Genomic DNA, 18,518 nt, shown 5'->3' with positions numbered 1-18,518 from the left:
TGTCCCGTTTGATGAAATATCACGGGTACGGCTGTGAAAATAGCATCCATTGTGGCAGATGAAGAGATTGATATATAATGAATTCTGCTGTAAAGCCAATGAGACCGGAGTGTGTGATAGTGAGGAAATTGAGTGATAGTTTTGGCATCAGATAAGACCATTTCACAGTTTCTTCCTTGACCTACTTTACTTTACTGAATGCGCCCACTTCAAAAAAATAGTTTTCTTCCAGAAAGACAAAATATATCATACACGTCATGCCTTTAATATTCAATCATATGAAGAAGCTTACCTGATTTCACAAGGTCTCAAAGACTAAGTTCATTTACTACCGTTTCTACTAGATTTGAGCTTATTTAGGAAAGGCCATTCATGGAGACAGACAACCATTCACACTCACATTCACTTTTATTTATCAATCTTACAAACAAAGTATACGCCTTATGCTTTAAACACATTATTTTTGGGAAATGTAGCATTTAAAACAAAAGTATAAAGCATTTTTTACTAGCATTGGTGACACAGCATGTCTACCTACCATTTTTCAGGAAAGTGTCATTTTTGGGAAAGTTTAAATAATGCATGCACTCCGTGCTTGCACAGGGGAGAGATGCTCATGCTGCTGGAATAGGAGAATTAATGACATATTGAACTTAAAAAAAACGTTATTATATATATATATATATATATATATATATATATATATTCATTTATAAATGGTAATGGTAATGGTTTTATTTCATTTGAACATGCATCACATTACAATTGAGTGCATCACATAATCAGTTCCCAGTTCCACGTGTCCAAAAGGAGTAGGAAGAAGCAAAGCTTATTAAATCCTACCCCTCCATCTGGTACTTTTACAATCAGTAACTGTTACATTTGTTCACTTCCTGCTTTCCTAATATAGTTTAAGTTTTTTTTTTAATTTAATTTAATTTAATTTAATTTAATTTAATTTAATTTAATTTAATTTAATTTAATTTAATTTAATTTAATTTAATTTAATTTAATTTAATTTAATTTAATTTAATTTAAATGTGTACCATAGTAAGTGTCAATATAGTGATATATATAGCACATCATGACTGGTTCAAGACTCTTCATCCTTGTATTTAGCAAACATCAACTGCTTGTATTGTTTCTTGAATTGGCTCATCGTTGTGCATCGTTTGACTTCCTTACTCAATCCATTCCATAGTTTGATTCCACATACTGAAATGCTATGGCTAGCATAACGTAGTCCTAGCATAGAAGCGATTGATATGATATATTCCTGATCAAACTTTTAAGACCAGTTGAAGAATTGCCAGAATTTACATTTTGCACTCGTCAATCTTACCTGAAAATGCACCCAAAAAAGAAAAGAAAAGGGAGTTAGACAAAAGAAAGCAATTTTTCATCAGATGATCAAAAGTTTAAGACAACAGCTAAATTGCGGAATCCCTCTAAAATGGAAATAAAATCATTAGTAGCTTGTTAATCACCTCTAATTTCATTTGGCCATGCTCGATGCCAGTGTTCCCAGGAGGCTGGGCTATGTTGCTCCAGTTGGTGATGAAGATGGATTCACACAGGGCATCCACTCTCTGGAAACCTGCTGTCCATTTTTGTAAACATCTCCAAATTTGATTTAGAGTGATGTTATTATTTCTTACTTCTGGTAAGAAATCCTTTGTGAATGAGAGTTCTGTTGAAAACCCAGAACCCAGTCATGGCCACCCCTTTCAACAACTCCACATAGCCATCTGCCTTTTGACGCCCCTGCACAACCTGAAGCTCCATTGTTCCATTGAAGGAAAAAAGCACCCCAGATCATGATAGCGCCCCCTTTACTATGTGAAAAACATCTTAGGGGGGGAATGTCCTTGTCATGCTAGTAACGTTGGAAGCCTTCAGGTCCATCAAGGCTACATTTTTTTCTCAACCAAGAATAAAAGTCTTTAGATACACCTTGAAAAATATAACATCACCTCATACACAAGACACAGAAGCTTTTGAAAGGTAAAAAAAAAAACTATTGCAGTCAGAGTTGAACACGGTGACATGACACATAAAAACGCCTCATTAAAACCAAAGTACTTTCATCATCCAACTCGGGATAATGACTGTAATGTTCTGAGTTGTTGAACCGAGTCTGAGAAGTCAAAAATGAGGTTAGGAAATTCACCATTAAACAAATAATTATGCTGATTTCAGTGTAAACTGTAGTATTATCGCATAATGGATTACTTTAGCTCGGAGCACAAATTGTTTTTAGGTTTAGTTGACTTATTGCATTGTTATGAATACTTAATGTGCAGGAAGATTGTTTCTTTAATTAGATGGATATTTTGCTGCATCACTGTATACTGATATCATATTGTTATAAAAAATATCCCATTAATGTTGTATTGCAATGTCTAACTAAACAAGAAATATACACAGTGCTATGAAAAAGTTTGGGCACCCCTGCTAATTTTCAAGATTTTCCCTTATAAATCCCTAATTGTTGGGGTCAGCCATTTCAGTTAAATATATCATAAAGCAGACCAACACAGCGATAGATGAGAAGTGGAATGATGTTTATAGGATTTACAGAAAGTGTGCAATCATTATTTAAACAAAAGTAGGCAGGTTCCTAAATTTGGGCACCCCGGCAGAAAAATTACATCAATATTTAGTAGATCCAGCTTTTGCAGATATAAATGTTTCCTATAGCTTCCAATGAGAGTCTGGATTCTGGTTTAAGGTAAATAATTATTTAAACCAAAGTAGAGAGGTGCCTAAATTTGGGCACCCTGACAGAAAAATGACATCAATATTTAGTAAATCCTCCCTTTGCAGATATAAATCCTTCCTATTGCTTCCAATGAGGGTCTGGATTCTGGTTGAAGGTAAATAATTATTTAAACCAAAGTAGAGAGGTGCCTACATTTGGGCACCCCGGCAGAAAAATGACATCAATATTTAGTAGATCCACCTTTTGCAGATATAAATGTTTCCTATAGCTTCCAATGAGGGTCTGGATTCTGGTTGAAGGTAAATAATTATTTAAACCAAAGTAGGGAGGTGCCTACATTTGGGCACCCTGACAGAAAAATGACATCAATATTTAGTAGATCCACCTTTTGCAGATATAAATGTTTCCTATAGCTTCCAATGAGAGTCTGGATTCTGGTTGAAGGTAAATAATTATTTAAACCAAAGTAGGGAGGTGCCTAAATTTGGGCACCCCGGCAGAAAAATGACATCAATATTTAGTAGAGCCTCCTTTTGCAGATATAAATGTTTCCTATAGCTTCCAATGAGGGTCTGGATTCTGGTTGAAGATAAATGATTATCTAAACCCAAGTAGGGAGGTGCCTACATTTGGGCACCCCACAGAAAAATGACATCAATATTTAGTAGATCCGCCTTTTGCAGATATAAATCCTTCCTATAGTTTCCAATGAGGGTCTGGATTCTGGTTGAAGGTAAATAATTATTTAAACCAAAGTAGAGAGGTGCCTAAATTTGGGCACCCTGACAGAAAAATGACATCAATATTTAGTAAATCCTCCTTTTGCAGATATACATCCTTCCTATTGCTTCCAATGAGGGTCTGGATTCTGGTTGAAGGTAAATAATTATTTAAACTGAAGTAGGGAGGTGCCTACATTTGGGCACCCCACAGAAAAATTACATCAATATTTAGTAGATCCACCTTTTGCAGATATAAATGTTTCCTATAGCCTCCAATGAGGGTCTGGATTCGGGTTGGAGGTAAATAATTATTTAAACCAAAGTAGAGAGGTGCCTAAATTTGGGCACCCGACAGAAAAATGACATCAATATTTAGTAGATCCGCCTTTTGCAGATATAAATGTTTCCTGTAGCTTCCAATGAGGGTCTGGATTCTGGTTGAAGGTAAATAATTATTTAAACGTAGAAGTAGAGAGGTGCCTACATTTGGGCACCCCGACAGAAAAAAAGTGTGACTCATAGTCCGGAAAATACAGTATTTAACAGAAATTTCTGGTCCCAACAACCAATGATTTATAAAAGAAACTCTTGAAAATGACCAGGGGTGCCTAAAGGGGTGCCTTCATACTGTAAATAAAAAAAAACATAAACACAAATCAAATGGCATTACCAAAGCCAACAAGCAAGTTAAGTATGATACTCACATACATAGCTAATCATCAATTAGCCTGTGCTCCTAATTATACAATATGCACATCTGCCCGTTATCGGACCTTTGTTGTGTCGTCCAGCCGCACAGTCTTCCCTTTTGGGAATTCTAGGATGATCCGGAGCCTGCATGCCAGCCTGCAAGCTCACTGTGTCTGTCTGGCACACTAACTTGGATGCTCCCCAGAGAAAGTTCTGGCTTGAATAATTCAGCAGCTGGTGGGAAGAACGATCCTGCTTGGTCCTGCCATCGATTTGACACTAAAGCAATGCCAGCGTTACAGTTTGGGCTCAGGTGTTTGAGGATGAAGTATGTTTTTAAAATTAGAAATGGCTGCCTGGACGGATGGCAATCTCCATCCAGTATTAGTTTGTATCACAATCTTGTATACAAATAGTTCATCCGATATGGGAGACAGTAAGTCCATTTTTGAGTGAAGTGTTTTTAAATTAAATATCATCTATCATTTTGATGCAGAAATCCCCCCCCCCCCCCGCGCTGTAAAAGGATAGGTCTCTTTCTCCACAATGGCGTCCTTTAAATCTTCTTTCCCCATCTGTTCCCTTTTTCATGTCACACGTATTTTACATTTTTTTTTCTTCCCCTTTTCGCTCTTCTCTTTTTATCTTATTCTTCCCTCCTCCCTGATTGTTCATCACCCCCCTCCCACCCCACCCAGTTCTGTCATCGCTGTTACCATGCACACAGCCCCTTTCATTTTCTCAAACTGGCACAGCTTTTTCTTTGAGGCAGGCTGAGGATCGCCTTCTTATTACGATTCATCCTTGCTTAAACGTCCTTGAGTGGAACACATTTTTCTTTCTTTTTTTTTTTTTTTTCCCCGACTGCTGAATGAAAACATCATTTCTCAATGAATGTGTTACCTTCATATTTCACCAAAACTGATTTGAAAAGCGGCTTGTAAGTCTTGCAAGCGAGCCAAAAGTCAGTAAGCTCATCTCATTGCAAAGATGGACTTAAAGGAAACGCTTACATCTGCTAGTTGTTGCACATAATACTCATTATTATTATTATTATTATTATTATATGTATGTATGTAGATGTGCAGGTGTTGGTGATCTATCATCATAAGTGATTACTTGTCAAAATAATAGAGAGAGCGCAACAGGAAGGTCAAGTTCATTTTATTTTAATGTAATTTTCTATCACAAGCCTCAACTGCATACTGTAAATTATGTATGTTGTGCAATGTGTTGTATAATAGGAGTATACAATTATATACAAAGTATAATAGGAGTGTAAAGTTTCATGTTTTAGACCAGGGGTCAAACTCAATGGGGCCAAAAGCTCAAATCCCACTTTAGGTTTGTTTGAGACTGTAAATGTGTATGAATGTGTCATTCATTCATTAATTCATTAATTCATTAATTCATTCATTCATTAATTCATTAATTCGTTCATTCATTCATTAATTAATTCATTCATTCATTCATTCATTCATTCATTCATTCATGCATTCATTCATTTATGCATTCATTCATTCATTCATTCATTCAATCATTCATGAATTCATTCACTCATGCATTCAATCATTCATGCATTCATTCATTCATTCGTGCATTCATTCAATCATTCATTCATGCATTCATGCATTCATTCATTCATTCATTCATTCATTCATTCATTCATTCATTCATGCATTCGTGCATTCATTCATTCATTTATTTGTGCATTCATTCATGCATTCATTAATTCATGCATTCATTCATGCATTCATTCATTCATTCATTTTCTACCGCTTATGTTCACAAGGGTTGTGCTGGAGCCTATCCCAGCTGTCTTCAGGCGAGAGGCGGGGTCCACCCTGGACTGGTGGCCAGCCAATCACAGGGCACATATAGACAAACAACCATTCACACTCACATTCATACCTATGGACAATTTGGAGTAGCCAAAATAAGTAGTATTTGTATTCTATTTCTTTTTGATTGAAGAACGTGTAAATAGTAAGCTCAGGAAAATCTACTAGAGTTGAGTTGATAATCATCTTCTCAGCCTGTTTTCAAGTTCAGGCAGGCTAAAGTATAAAAGTACCGTATTTTCCGGAATATAAGTGGTCCTTTTTTTCATAGGTTGGCTGTTCCTGCGACTTATACTCCAGAGCGAAAAAGTGTTTATGTTACATAAAGACTGGATACCTTTTCTGTTCATGTTTATTTTTTGTGTAGCTGAATAAGCATTGTGTTAGCATATCTTACACCTATTCAGCCTGTTCTCTATTCTTTTATTGTTAGAACTTGCCTTCCAAGAGGACCTAATGTCTGTTTTGGTCAAGTAGTTTGGAAAATAAATTACCCGCAAAAAATGTGACTTATACTCCAGGTATGTTTTTTTTTTTTTTAAACTAATTATACATTTTTGGCCTTGTGCGACTTATACTTCGGAGCGACTTATAGTCCAGAAAATACTTGGCAGGATATTCAAACACCCTTTACAAACTGTTATAATAAATAATTCTATATGACCTTCATACATAATGTGTATGTAAACGTTTGATCACATGTACAGTACGTATTTGCGTCATTGTTTTCTGCAGAAACATACATTATGTAACCATAAAAGACCCTCACACGTAGCTCCAGTTGCATGCCCCCCCCCCCCCCCCCCCCCCAAGAGGTCAAGTTATTTTTTAGCTTTACAGTAAAGAGTCATTCACCACCCACTACAGAGTCATGGAAACACGCCTTCAGTGGGCGACCTTTAACTCGCCATTCATCCATATGAATGATCCTTGTATTATCTCCTCCTGGCTGATCTTTATGAGGGAATATGTTGTAAAAAAAAAATCTGCAAAGCCATGTCAAGTATAACAGTGATAAATGAATTCAGTTCCTTTATAATATAACGTTGAACTTCTCTGCTTCTTGAAATCAATGTATGCTCATTCGGAGTCCAAAAAAATCACATCATCTCAATTTGGATGCCTCTTCAAACACAAGAAAGATCCCTCGGTGTATACATTTTTTAATCTCCACCTCAGCTTGAAGTGGCTGAGCGCAGCACTCGGAGTCAGAGAAGCAACACGAGGCTGCCACCGGCATCTGTCTAATTATTGGGGTTGGTGCTAGCGGTTTATAAATAAACTCTGTTCAAGTTGGCATCTGTCTAACTGGGGCTTCCTTCTTCTTGTGTGAGAGGAGCCATGTTTCGCTCGTCTCTTTCTCCTCTCGCTTCTGATCTTATCTCCCTGCCGCGACTTCCATTGTATCGCTCATTCCGACCTCCTCTTTCTGTCTCTCACACACACACACACACTTTTTATATCGTCTGTTTTTCCTGTTTCTGTGATGGAGTTCCTCTTCTACTGCCACTCTCTTCACACCATAATCTCACATGTGCATACTTAGGTTGACTCTTAGTGTTTTTTGACCTCACTTACATATAGGAAGTAAGAGAAATGCAAATCTAATGACACATTTTGTATGTCTTTCTAGCAGTTATGATGACGGCTGAGTTCATATTATTGTTTAAATGTAATTTGGTAATGGTAATGGTTTAATTTCATTTGAACATGCATCCAATTCCAATTGAGTGCATCCCATAATCAGTTCCCAGTTCCACATGTCCAAAAGGAGTAGGAAGAAGCAAAGCTTATTAAATCCTACCCCTCCATCTGGTACTTTTACAAGGGACTTTTTAAAGGGAAACTGCACTTTTTCTGCAATTTTGCCCATCATCAACAATCCTTATGTAAGACAGGTTTTTCTCTTTTGCGTTCTATAGATATACAAACAGATAAAAAGAGACAGGAATGCACCAATAATAGTGAAAAATCTCAAAAAACGCTCCAATTACATCATGTGACCGGCTTATTTACCAAGCTACATCGACATTGGTAGTGGTAATGGTAATGGTAATGGTATTATTTCATTTGAACATGCATCAGATTCCAATTGAGTGCATCCCATAATCAGTTCCCAGTTCCACATGTCCAAAAGGAGTAGGAAGAAGCAAAGCTTATTAAATCCTACCCCTCCATCTGGTACTTTTACAATCAGTAACTGTTACATTTGTTCACTTCCTGCTTTCCTAATATAGTTTAAGTTTTTTTTAGTTTAGTTTATTAAATTAAATTAAATTAAATTAAATTAAATTAAATTAAATTAAATTAAATTAAATTAAATTAAATTAAATTAAATTTATTTTTTTCATTTTGGGCACATACCGAAGTAGGAGGTGATATGAGCATCCAATGCTCATCGTTGTGCATTGTTTGATTTCCTTACTCAATCCATTCCATAGTTTGATTCCACATACTGAAATGCTATGGCTAGCATAACGTAGTAGTCCTAGCATAGAAGTGTTTCAAATGTACTTCTTCCCTGAGATCATATTTCTCCTCTCTTGTAGAGAAGTATTGGATGACATTTTTAGCTAATTGGTTGTTTTTAGCCTTATGCATTATTTTAGCTGTTTGAAGTTGAAGTATTTGTGATTTTAGAAATAAGGAGGCAGTATGTTCTCTGTAGGCGGCATTATGAATTATCCTTACTGGCCTTTTTTTGCAGTACATTTAGCGAGTGAAGATTGCTTTCATAGTTATTAGCCCATATTTCCACACAATAAGTAAGATATGGTAGAAATACAAGTGGGAGCCTTAGGAGCCGACTCAGCTTTGTCTTGAGGTGGCAAAAGTCACCATGGAAACTTGCTCTTATAAAAAAAAAAAAAGGAGAGTAGAAAGCCAGGCTGGATGGCAGGGAAACAACTTGGCGTACTACTGAGAAGAAGCGACAACTAGTAAATGTTAAAAAAAGTAGAAGAACTCCAAGGGAATGCTTCCTCTGAGATTGGAAGGAAGAATTGGCGTCTCCCAGCTACAAACGTTTAAGAAGCCAAAAAGCCAATCAACAGTTGTCCCGCCTCCATTCAGAATAAGGATTCCGATACTTGTTGAGCAGCCTGGAAATCCACAACGCCGCGTGTGCCGTCACCTTTACACTCAATTACTTTCCTAATCAAAGAGTCCTTGGTTTGTATTTTTTTTGGAGACGTAGCATCCGTAGCATTGTTGAGCGTTGCACACACTTGGGATGATGATCCTTCTGAATTTAGGGCAGGACCGTTGTTGATGCGGGACCGGCGTGTTGTTAGGCACACGCAACGGGGACCGCGCTCGACACAGGATAATAAAAGAATCACTTTGATGAGAATTCATTTCAGCAGATCTAAATGTGAAGATCCAGTACAAGAACCTCTTGCTAGTTGGCTCTTTCCGTTTGTAGTTTGGGTCCATGAAATATTTTTGTTGCGCTTTGCACCTCCCTGAGGACTTCCTTTCTTTGTGTTTATCTACGTACGTGTTGACTACCGGCGTCGGAATGTATATTACGCCACAAGAACCGACTCTTCTGTCAGGAGCTTCTAGCTTCATTAACAAGGCACGAGGCCCCCGCTGACATGGACACAATATGAAGTTGGTCTTTGCGCGTGCATCCATGCGCATCCTCACTATGCCAATCAAGGAACGAGTGGATCGATATGAAGTGTGGAAACTGACTTTATTATTTTACTCACTAATGGACCCTCAGGAACGTCTTCTAAATTGACAGGTTGAAGGTTTTCCCAAGTGAATGTGATCAAAGGGTACATCCATGTACTCTACATCCCACAAATCATCTCGGTGCTTCTGTCAGAAGTCGCTTCAACAATAAACACCGGGAAGCTAATTCCATTAGCAATCACACACGTCCATACCATAACGCTGCCTTCACGTTTTACACATGCATGCATCATTCCTCTCCTTCTCCAGAGCTGCTGAACTTTTATGTGACGGTGTATAAAATGCTAACTCACATCATCCAAATACTCCTGGAGCTAGCACTAGCAGGGGTGAAAATGATGATTCTTTCATCTTTCAAGTTTTATTCATATAAATTCATATAAAAAATATAAAAAAAAAACACCCCCAAAAAAACCCCAAAAAACTTAAACTGTATTATGGAAAGCAGGAAGTGAACAAATGTAACAGTTACTGATTGTAAAAGTACCAGATGGAGGGGTAGGATTTAATAAGCTTTGCTTCTTCCTACTCCTTTTGGACATGTGGAACTGGGAACTGATTATGTGATGCATTCAATTGTAATCTGATGCATGTTGAAATGAAATAAAACCATTACCATTATTTTAGATTTATTTTTTTTTACAATGTACCTTCCACAGGCCCTTAAAAAGTGTGGTCCACAAATGGCCCGCGGGCCGCACTTTGGATATCCCTGGTTTACATTTCACAGGGATAAGGGAGTGATAACAAATTAGTGTGTCCATGGTGTTTTTGTAGCACTATTATTCAGAGACTGGCTGCAGGCTTCCACAGTGGTGCACACACACCGGGCTTGCGGAGGCGCGCTCTGCCGCATTTTCTCGCTTTCTCTTTTCATGTGGGGCACATGGGATTTGGTAGCGTAGTTACGATGAACAGTCCTTGAACGCTCCACGATCCATCTGATAACATACTGTAGCTAGTTAGCGCTATGTCAGCGACCGAAGCATCAACGCAAAGAATCGCTGATGTCAACAAAGAAAAGTTTAATGAAATTCTCGCACTGTCAGCCCTGACACCATTTTTTTCCCACAATGCAACATTCTAACTATGAAAAGTACACAATGTGCATTACTTTAGTTAAATAAACATCGTATATGCATATAAAGTGAATATTAGTATAAGCAAATATAGAGTACTTGCATATAATAAGTGTCAGTTAAACTAAATGCTAATTTGCTTAGCAGTCGGATGCTACGTGCTAAATAAACACAGCTGTCATTCCAACTAGAGTGATATCAGAACTTCCGCAGTGTCGGAAAAAAATTCATTAAAGATCGTAGAAAGCAAATAACGTGGCTGATAGCATAGCATGGCCGATTGCACAACACACATTCACACAACACACATTTGTTCACGGGTAGCTCCACATCGATCTGTGGTGGTCAAAATTAATTAGTGGCGGGCCACCGTAAATAAACGAATGTACGGGAAAACACTGAACACTCAAGGAGACAAGAAGGAACATACTTTATCACTTAGGGTTTGATTTATCCGTAGTTCCATTATATATATGTGTAGTATGCAGTATATGTGTAGTATGCAGTATACAGTACTAACTATCAGGATAGTGACCAGGATAGTGAATGAACATCTATTTGATACCAACACTGCTTTAACCAGTGACCAAGTCTTATGTATTATAGCGCCAGTAAAAACAGTGTTAATCAAAATGTTTTTTTCTCGTATTATTTTTTTTTCATGTTCTCTTTATGACCACCGGAATGCGTATCGTTTGACAGAATGTTGGGAATGTGTATTTCAATTAAGTGATAAGGGAGACACCATTAGGAGATAAAACACAGCCTGCAGATGGAGCTTATGAAGGAAAGGACATATAGTATCAGCCAAGTGGAAGAGCGAAATAAAACAAGCAACCAGAAATAGATATCCATCCATCCATCCATCCATCCATCTGTCCGTTTTCTTCTTCAGCTTATCTGGGTCTGAGTTGTGGGGGCAGCAGACTCAATAGGGAAGCCCTGACTTCCATTTTCCCAGGCCACCTCTTCTGGTTTCACAGGGAGGACAATGAGGCGTTTCCAGGCATGCTGTGAGACGTAATCCCTCCAGCGTATCCTGCCCGGGGGCCTTCTCCTGGCCGGGCATGCCTGGAACACCTCACCAGGGAGGCCTCCAGAAGTATTCACACAAGATGATGCTGATCCACCTCAACTGGATCTAGTCTGAGCGGCTTTGACTTTGTCCACCGCAGACAAAACAACATCGGGAAATGGTGCACACAGATCGGCTCGTTCAGCTTAGAGCAGTGGTCTCAAACATGTGGCCCGCGGGCCGAATGTGGCCCGCAGGACACTACTTTGAGGCCCCCGCCTTGATATGAAAGTTTAATGTAAAGTTTGATATGGATGCTGTATGGTATCATGTACCCAGAAAAAATTATTACGTTTGATTAATGTTCATGTTAAAGGTTAAATAACTGTTAATAGTTATCCTCCCTATCCGTGTGGAAGTGGTAAGTTTTTGGCTATTTAAGTTTAAAGGAAATAACTTGAAGGCTACCGTTTAGGTCGCTAGATCTCCAGTTTGCGAGTTAGCATGTGTCTCAAGACCCTGCAGTTGCGCAATATGTTGTAAATAAAAAGAGTATAAATGCGACTATAGTCGTGTTTTGTCATGTCTACAGGGCTCTAATAATGCTTTGTTCATTTTAATCTGAAAAAAAGAACAGAATTGACCGGGGGTTAGCTTAGTTAGCATGCTAATGTGATTGTGTGTGTGGAACTCGGGCTGGTCGTGTATATTTTCACTGTGTTGTTTGGTTGCCCAACCATTCCTGGGAAGGTTCCACTCTTCCATGTTTTCGCCATTTGTGGATACTGGCTCTCACTGTGGTTTGCTGGAGTCTCAAAGCTTTAGAAATGGCATTTCTAGAGAGAGATGTCAGATGTTATTCCTGGTATCCGTGGGTTTACCCCACTAGCGCCCACTCCGTTTTAAATTAGTCACCTACGTGTGTACTTGAAAATAAGATGCATGATATTTTTTTTAAATATAATACTTTTTTGAGGTACATGACGACTTCCAGTCAGATGTCTGAAAGGGTACGAGACTGTGACATGTTTGGGAACCAAGCGCCCTCCACTATTACCCTTCATGCTGTCTTTTGTTGGCTAGCGCGCCAACGCTGACATCAGAGCCTTCATTCAAGATGGCAACGCCTGCGACTTCCTGTCATTCTGCCTTCACCTCCTGTCTTGTTTCATTTGCTCCCGTGGTTACTGTAATATCGCCCTCCCTGTGTTCTTTCATCAGACTCAATCTACTTTGAAGATTTCTCCAGGCTTCTGCTTTTGTAGCCACTCTTCTTATCTAACAAGTCAAGAGAAAAAATACTGAAGAACATTTTAAAAACTTGGTATTCATTGCATTTCAGTGGAATTATTGATATTGTTGTGCATGAGATGATGATGATGATGATGATGTGCCGTCTTGACACATTTATAATATAATCGTAAAAGAGTGTGTGGATGCAGGTATCGTTAGCCGTCATTGGCGCAGCGGAGCTTGAAATTAGAATTATGAAATGATTAAGTGATAATAAACACTGAAATTGTTTTTTTTTAATTTATCAATGAATGTTCCTCAAAAAACTTGAACTCAACACCAATCGCCAAGCAGTTTTGCTCTGGTGAGATTTGGTCTTCAACAACGCGGAAATAATCAGTACAAATTGAACTGATGTTAAACCTAAACATAATAATAATTATAAATAATTATGAAAACAGAGGCGCAAAACGTACAGAAATCAATTAGGAAATTAATTCAATCTGAGTGCCGCAAAGGCTATATTTTCCATTTTCCCCCTAAAATAAAAAATGTTGAATCAATAGAAAATATTGAATACTTTTTATTCACATCTCAAACACTTTTCACATTGATCACAAAACAATAACCACCATACTGTACCATACTAATTTAGCAGCATTACGAGGCAATTTCCACATGTATTCCACAGTGTCTATTAATATTTACCGTATTAAAGCACGCAAATCATAATACCGACGACAAGCGTACTCTATTTTAAATGTAGTTGTCTTGCGGACGTGCTTCTCCTCTTCACACACTGGAAGTATCTCTGCTTTAATAAGCTGTACAGTAGCTGTGCCGTTACCTATTGCAAACATTCACGACACAGGAGGTGTTGATGAGTGTTTGGAGGGGAGAGAAAAAGATGAAGATAAGCAAGCTGCTATTATGTTCCTGATAAAAAAACTCTATAATTGTTCTTCCTGTTTGAAAGCAATCTGAATTTGCTATACAGATTGTACGTTAAATTGTACGTTTGTGCATAGGTAAGAGATTATGACATGGATAGTTATACAGAACATCGATTTCATTGTTTTTTTTTATTTCTTTTTCTTGTTTCATATTGTATTATTGCATAATTGTTACCCAAATATTGAACTAGGTCAGGGGTCGGCAACCTTTACTATGAAAAGAGCCATTTCACCCACTTGCCCACTAAAGAAAAATAGCCTGGAGCCGCAAAACGTTGTATGTTTAAAACAACATTGGAGGGAAAAAAAAGACGAGTTGGAGTACTCTTGCTAGGACTGGAGATAAACTTTTGTTTTTAAATGAGCTCTAATTTATTTTTTAGAATCGTCAAATAACTCATTAATAATAATTAATAACTCAAATAACTCAAAGTATTACTCATTTCCCTTCATGTTAACCTGTCAGAGAGAACTGGATAGCATCCTGTCTGCTCATTCAGTCACCAGTCAGAACTCAGTCAGGATGCATTCATGGTCTCACACAAAGTTGGATTTTTGTAAACTCATAACAAAGACGTGCATTTTCACCACACGGGTGCTAAAAAATATTCAAGCATTGCAAAGGGAGCCGCAACAAAGAGGCTGGAGAGCCACATGCGGCTCTGGAGCCGCGGGTTGCTGACCCCTGAACTAGGTGATAGAAACAGATGAAAAAAAAGTATTTGGTTATAAAGTAACTGTTTTCTCATCTTTATTTATAGGAATCTTCTGGATAAAGACACATTCTCCAAGTCAGATCCATGTGAGTTTTGACTGCTTCTCCTTCTGCACTAAAAAAAAAAAAAAAAAAAAAAAAAAAAGTAGAGTACTGCTGCATTTCTCTTTCCTACTTTACCGCTTGGTGTGTTTTTGTCAGCTTCCACACTGTGATTTGGGAAATCTTTGTTCCTCCCTCAATCCCAGAGCTGTTAGTTCATTGTAGTGGAGATAACCACCACACACACACACACACTAGCACGCATACACCCACCCACACACACACACACACACACACACACACCAAATTGATTTATCATTTACAGTCGGCATTCCTCTGATTGATGACTGACTTTTTTCCTTTTTTTTTGTGTCTTTTGTTTCCCAATCTTTTATCTTCCTGTCTTGGTATTTTGTCCTGCTTCCCAGTGTGTGTCCTCTACACACAAGGCGTTGAAACCAAACAGTGGAGGGAGGTAAGTGGCTTCCTTTCTTTATCACTACAGCACTTGAAAATACAGTGAAACCTGTAAAGTCGAACGCAGCGGAACTCATACATTCCATAAACGGGGGACTCTATTATGCTTTTTCCACTTTTCTAAACCTATGAATGTACTTAATAAATGTTTTATCGTATGTATTATCGTGTTAAACGTTGCCAAAGATCACATATTTAAAAGTGAGCCCTGAAAGAAGCTTGCCATGGTTCTGAACGCTAGCTTTGTGATGTCACAGTGAACTGGACTTCTTTATATGGGAGTGCTCGGGTGCAAGCTGTTAGCTGGGACCAATCCCAGTGGAGTGGGCGTGGCATAAATTAAAACAGACCATTTGGGAAATCCAAGGAAATACATCTGGAATAGGTGCAGATTCTGGAAGATCTACAAAACTTTCCATGCGGGTTATTGTGTGTAGCTGCTCTAAATGTCTCCAGATGGTTTATTCATTTGTTATCAGTTCTTATTTCGACAAAATTACAAAGTGTTCGGCAGTAGTCTGGAAGTCCTCGGGAACGCTTGGGAGTGTGACCGATCCCAGCGGAGTAGGCACGCCTGGAGACAAAAAAAACAAACAAACAAAAAACATTTTGGAAATCCACGGAAATACAGAAAGTTCATACACCGTAAGTCAGGGGTTTCCAACCAGTGGCTCATGAGCTACCAGTAGCTCCTAACCACTTTTGTAGTAGTTCCTAGTCTGACAAAATTAGAAAGTGTTCGGCAGTAGTCCGGAAGTCCTCGGGAACGCTTGGGAGTGTGACCAATCCCAGCGGAGAGGACATGCCTGGAGGCAAAAAAAAAAACAACAAAAAAAAACATTTTGTAAATCCAAGGAAATACAGAAAGTTCATACACCGTAAGTCAGGGGTTTCCAACCAGTGGCTCATGAGCTACCAGTAGCTCCTAACCACTTTTGTCGTAGCTTTCCAAATGGTTGATTCATTTGTTATCGGTTCCTATTATGACAAAATTAGAAAGTATTCGGCAGTCGTTCAGAAGTCCTCGGGAACGCTTGGGAGTGTGACCAATCCCAGCCTGGAGGCAAAAAAAAAAACATGGAATGTAAGGAAATACATCTGGAATAGGTGCAGATTCTGGAAGATCTAGAAAGCTGTCCATGCTGGTTATTGTGTGTAGCTGCTCTATAGGAGTCCACCACTCAATACAAATGGCCTAAAATGAGCTCAACTTTAAGGGGAAAATGTGTATCTTCAGTTACATACTATTATAAGAGCTTTGTGTTTATCTTTTTCTTTGGCTCCATACACATGTACATATAGTATATATATGTACATATATACATATGAATACACACTTTTATATTATTTTGTTACCTAAAACATTTCCTGTACACTTAAAAACCTTTTTATGATAGCAACAGTTTGACACGGGAACAGATTATTTTAATTATTGTTATTTTCAATGAAATACAAACACCAAATCCCCCATTTTATTTATCCCCAAACAAATTGTATTCAACCTGATTTCCCTGTCATATTATTATACTCCATTCATTCATTTTCTACCGCTTTTCCTCACGAGGGTCGCGGGGGGTGCTGGAGCCTATCCCAGCTGTCTTCGGGCGTAAGGCGGGGTACACCCTAGACTGGTCGCCAGCCAATCACAGGGCACATATAGACAAACAACCATTCACACTCACATTCATACCTATGGACAATTTGGAGTCGCCAATTAACCTAGCATGTTTTTGGAATGTGGGAGGAAACCGGAGTACCCGGAGAAAACCCACGCACGCACGGGGAGAACATGCAAACTCCACACAGAGATGCCCGAGAGTGGGATTGAACCCTGGTCTCCTAGCTGTGAGGTCTGTGCGCTAACCCCTAGACCACCGTGCCGCCATTATACTCCATACTAAGCTGAATTTAAGCTTTAATTCGGAGTGAAACTCCAATCAAGTCAATCAATAAGAGGCCTTGAGTTGTCATACAGTATCCAGCAAGGCGGGTCACCGGTCCAATAAAAGCCTCCGTGGTTCGAAAAAGGATAGATTCATTTTTTTCCAAGTGGTTGTTGTGATGGGGCAGTAATGAATGTGACAGAAACGTCATTCAATCAACTACCAATTTCCCTTCACTGGTAACCTTATTTAAATGCATGAGAAAAGGAAACAATCAGAAACGGCTTCCAGTGCAGTGAAGTACTATCGCAGTAATAAACACAACATGAGATTAATAGCTCTCTGACGGTGTCAGTCAAAAACCGAGCATTGTTATTGCTGTAAAGCAGGGGTGGGCAAACTTTTTGACTTTAGACTATATATTTTACACGTAACAGTCCACCTGGTATTATTGTATCTGTAAAATTGTCATGCAATCTGCTATTATTATTTATTATTTTATATTTATATTTAAATATTTTAAAAATAATAAAATATTATAATAATTAAAATAAAATTAAAATAATAATAAGTATATATATTATATATTATAATAATAATTATAATAATAATTATATATATATGTAAAATATGCAAATATAACAATATTATTATATATAATTAATATAATAATTAGCATTAATATAATAAATATAATCATCATAATAGTATGTATGTTGAGTTTAAATTAAATACTTTTGAAAGATTGGGCGGGCCGTATTCAAACACTTGGCGGGCCGGATGTGGCCCCCGGGCCGTAGTTTGCCCACCCCTGCTGTAAAGGCTTCTGTTGTACCTAATGAAGCGTCAACATCTTATAAACAAAATAAAAAAAAAGGTTCATGCATCCAAGTGAATATAAATATAAGAATATCAGATCTAAGCCAGCGTGGGTTGCAGCATGAAACAATAATATAAAAAAAAAGTACATATCATATGTATTTATACCATGAGATGACCCTCACACGCCCGCTTGTGTGTTTACTTGTTGAGAACAGATGGCTGTGTGGGCCGACTCTCAGATGTTGCAGAACGACTGGAAGTGGAAGACGGTAGTGCATATGTCTTTGTTAAAGGCATATACAGTATATGTTCTATAAGTACATTTTATACTATATTTAGACAAGGAAACGCTCTTGGGAGACATGGCGGCCTTTCGGTGCTCACTGCAATTAATAAGATGATGCTTTACTCTGCAATCTTCACTGGGCTGAGGCTGGGCCGCATCAGGTTTTCCAAAAAAAAACAACACATTTATTAAAAACAGAAAAATATACAAACTTTTTCAGTGCTTTGGTTAAGATTTTCTACAATAAAAGCTCTGATAAAACATTCCACTGTTAATATCTTAATTTTTATTTTTCTGCACAAAATAAGATGAAAAATAATAAACAAATCAATAATA

General features: G+C 38.0%; 2 protein-coding genes across 3 annotated transcripts in view; one reads left to right on the top strand and one right to left on the bottom strand.

Annotated features, from left to right (window-relative positions):
* Positions 1 to 18,518, bottom strand: part of LOC131106369 (zinc finger and SCAN domain-containing protein 22-like) — a 245,672-nt gene that overhangs the window by 70,853 nt on the left and 156,301 nt on the right. The window lies entirely within an intron of this gene.
* Positions 1 to 18,518, top strand: part of cpne5b (copine Vb) — a 129,503-nt gene that overhangs the window by 17,752 nt on the left and 93,233 nt on the right. For both annotated transcript variants that reach the window (XM_058055346.1, XM_058055347.1), the window contains 2 exons: positions 14,719 to 14,759; positions 15,143 to 15,189. In XM_058055346.1, the coding sequence (XP_057911329.1) occupies positions 14,719 to 14,759; positions 15,143 to 15,189 (88 nt within the window). The remainder of the gene's footprint in view (positions 1 to 14,718; positions 14,760 to 15,142; positions 15,190 to 18,518) is intronic.

The sequence above is a fragment of the Doryrhamphus excisus genome, chromosome 18 (genome assembly GCF_030265055.1).
Source record: "Doryrhamphus excisus isolate RoL2022-K1 chromosome 18, RoL_Dexc_1.0, whole genome shotgun sequence".
In the NCBI taxonomy this organism is placed as follows: domain Eukaryota; kingdom Metazoa; phylum Chordata; class Actinopteri; order Syngnathiformes; family Syngnathidae; genus Doryrhamphus; species Doryrhamphus excisus.
The sequence above is the reverse complement of the archived record's forward strand: the minus strand, read 5'-3'. Positions and strand labels throughout refer to the sequence as shown.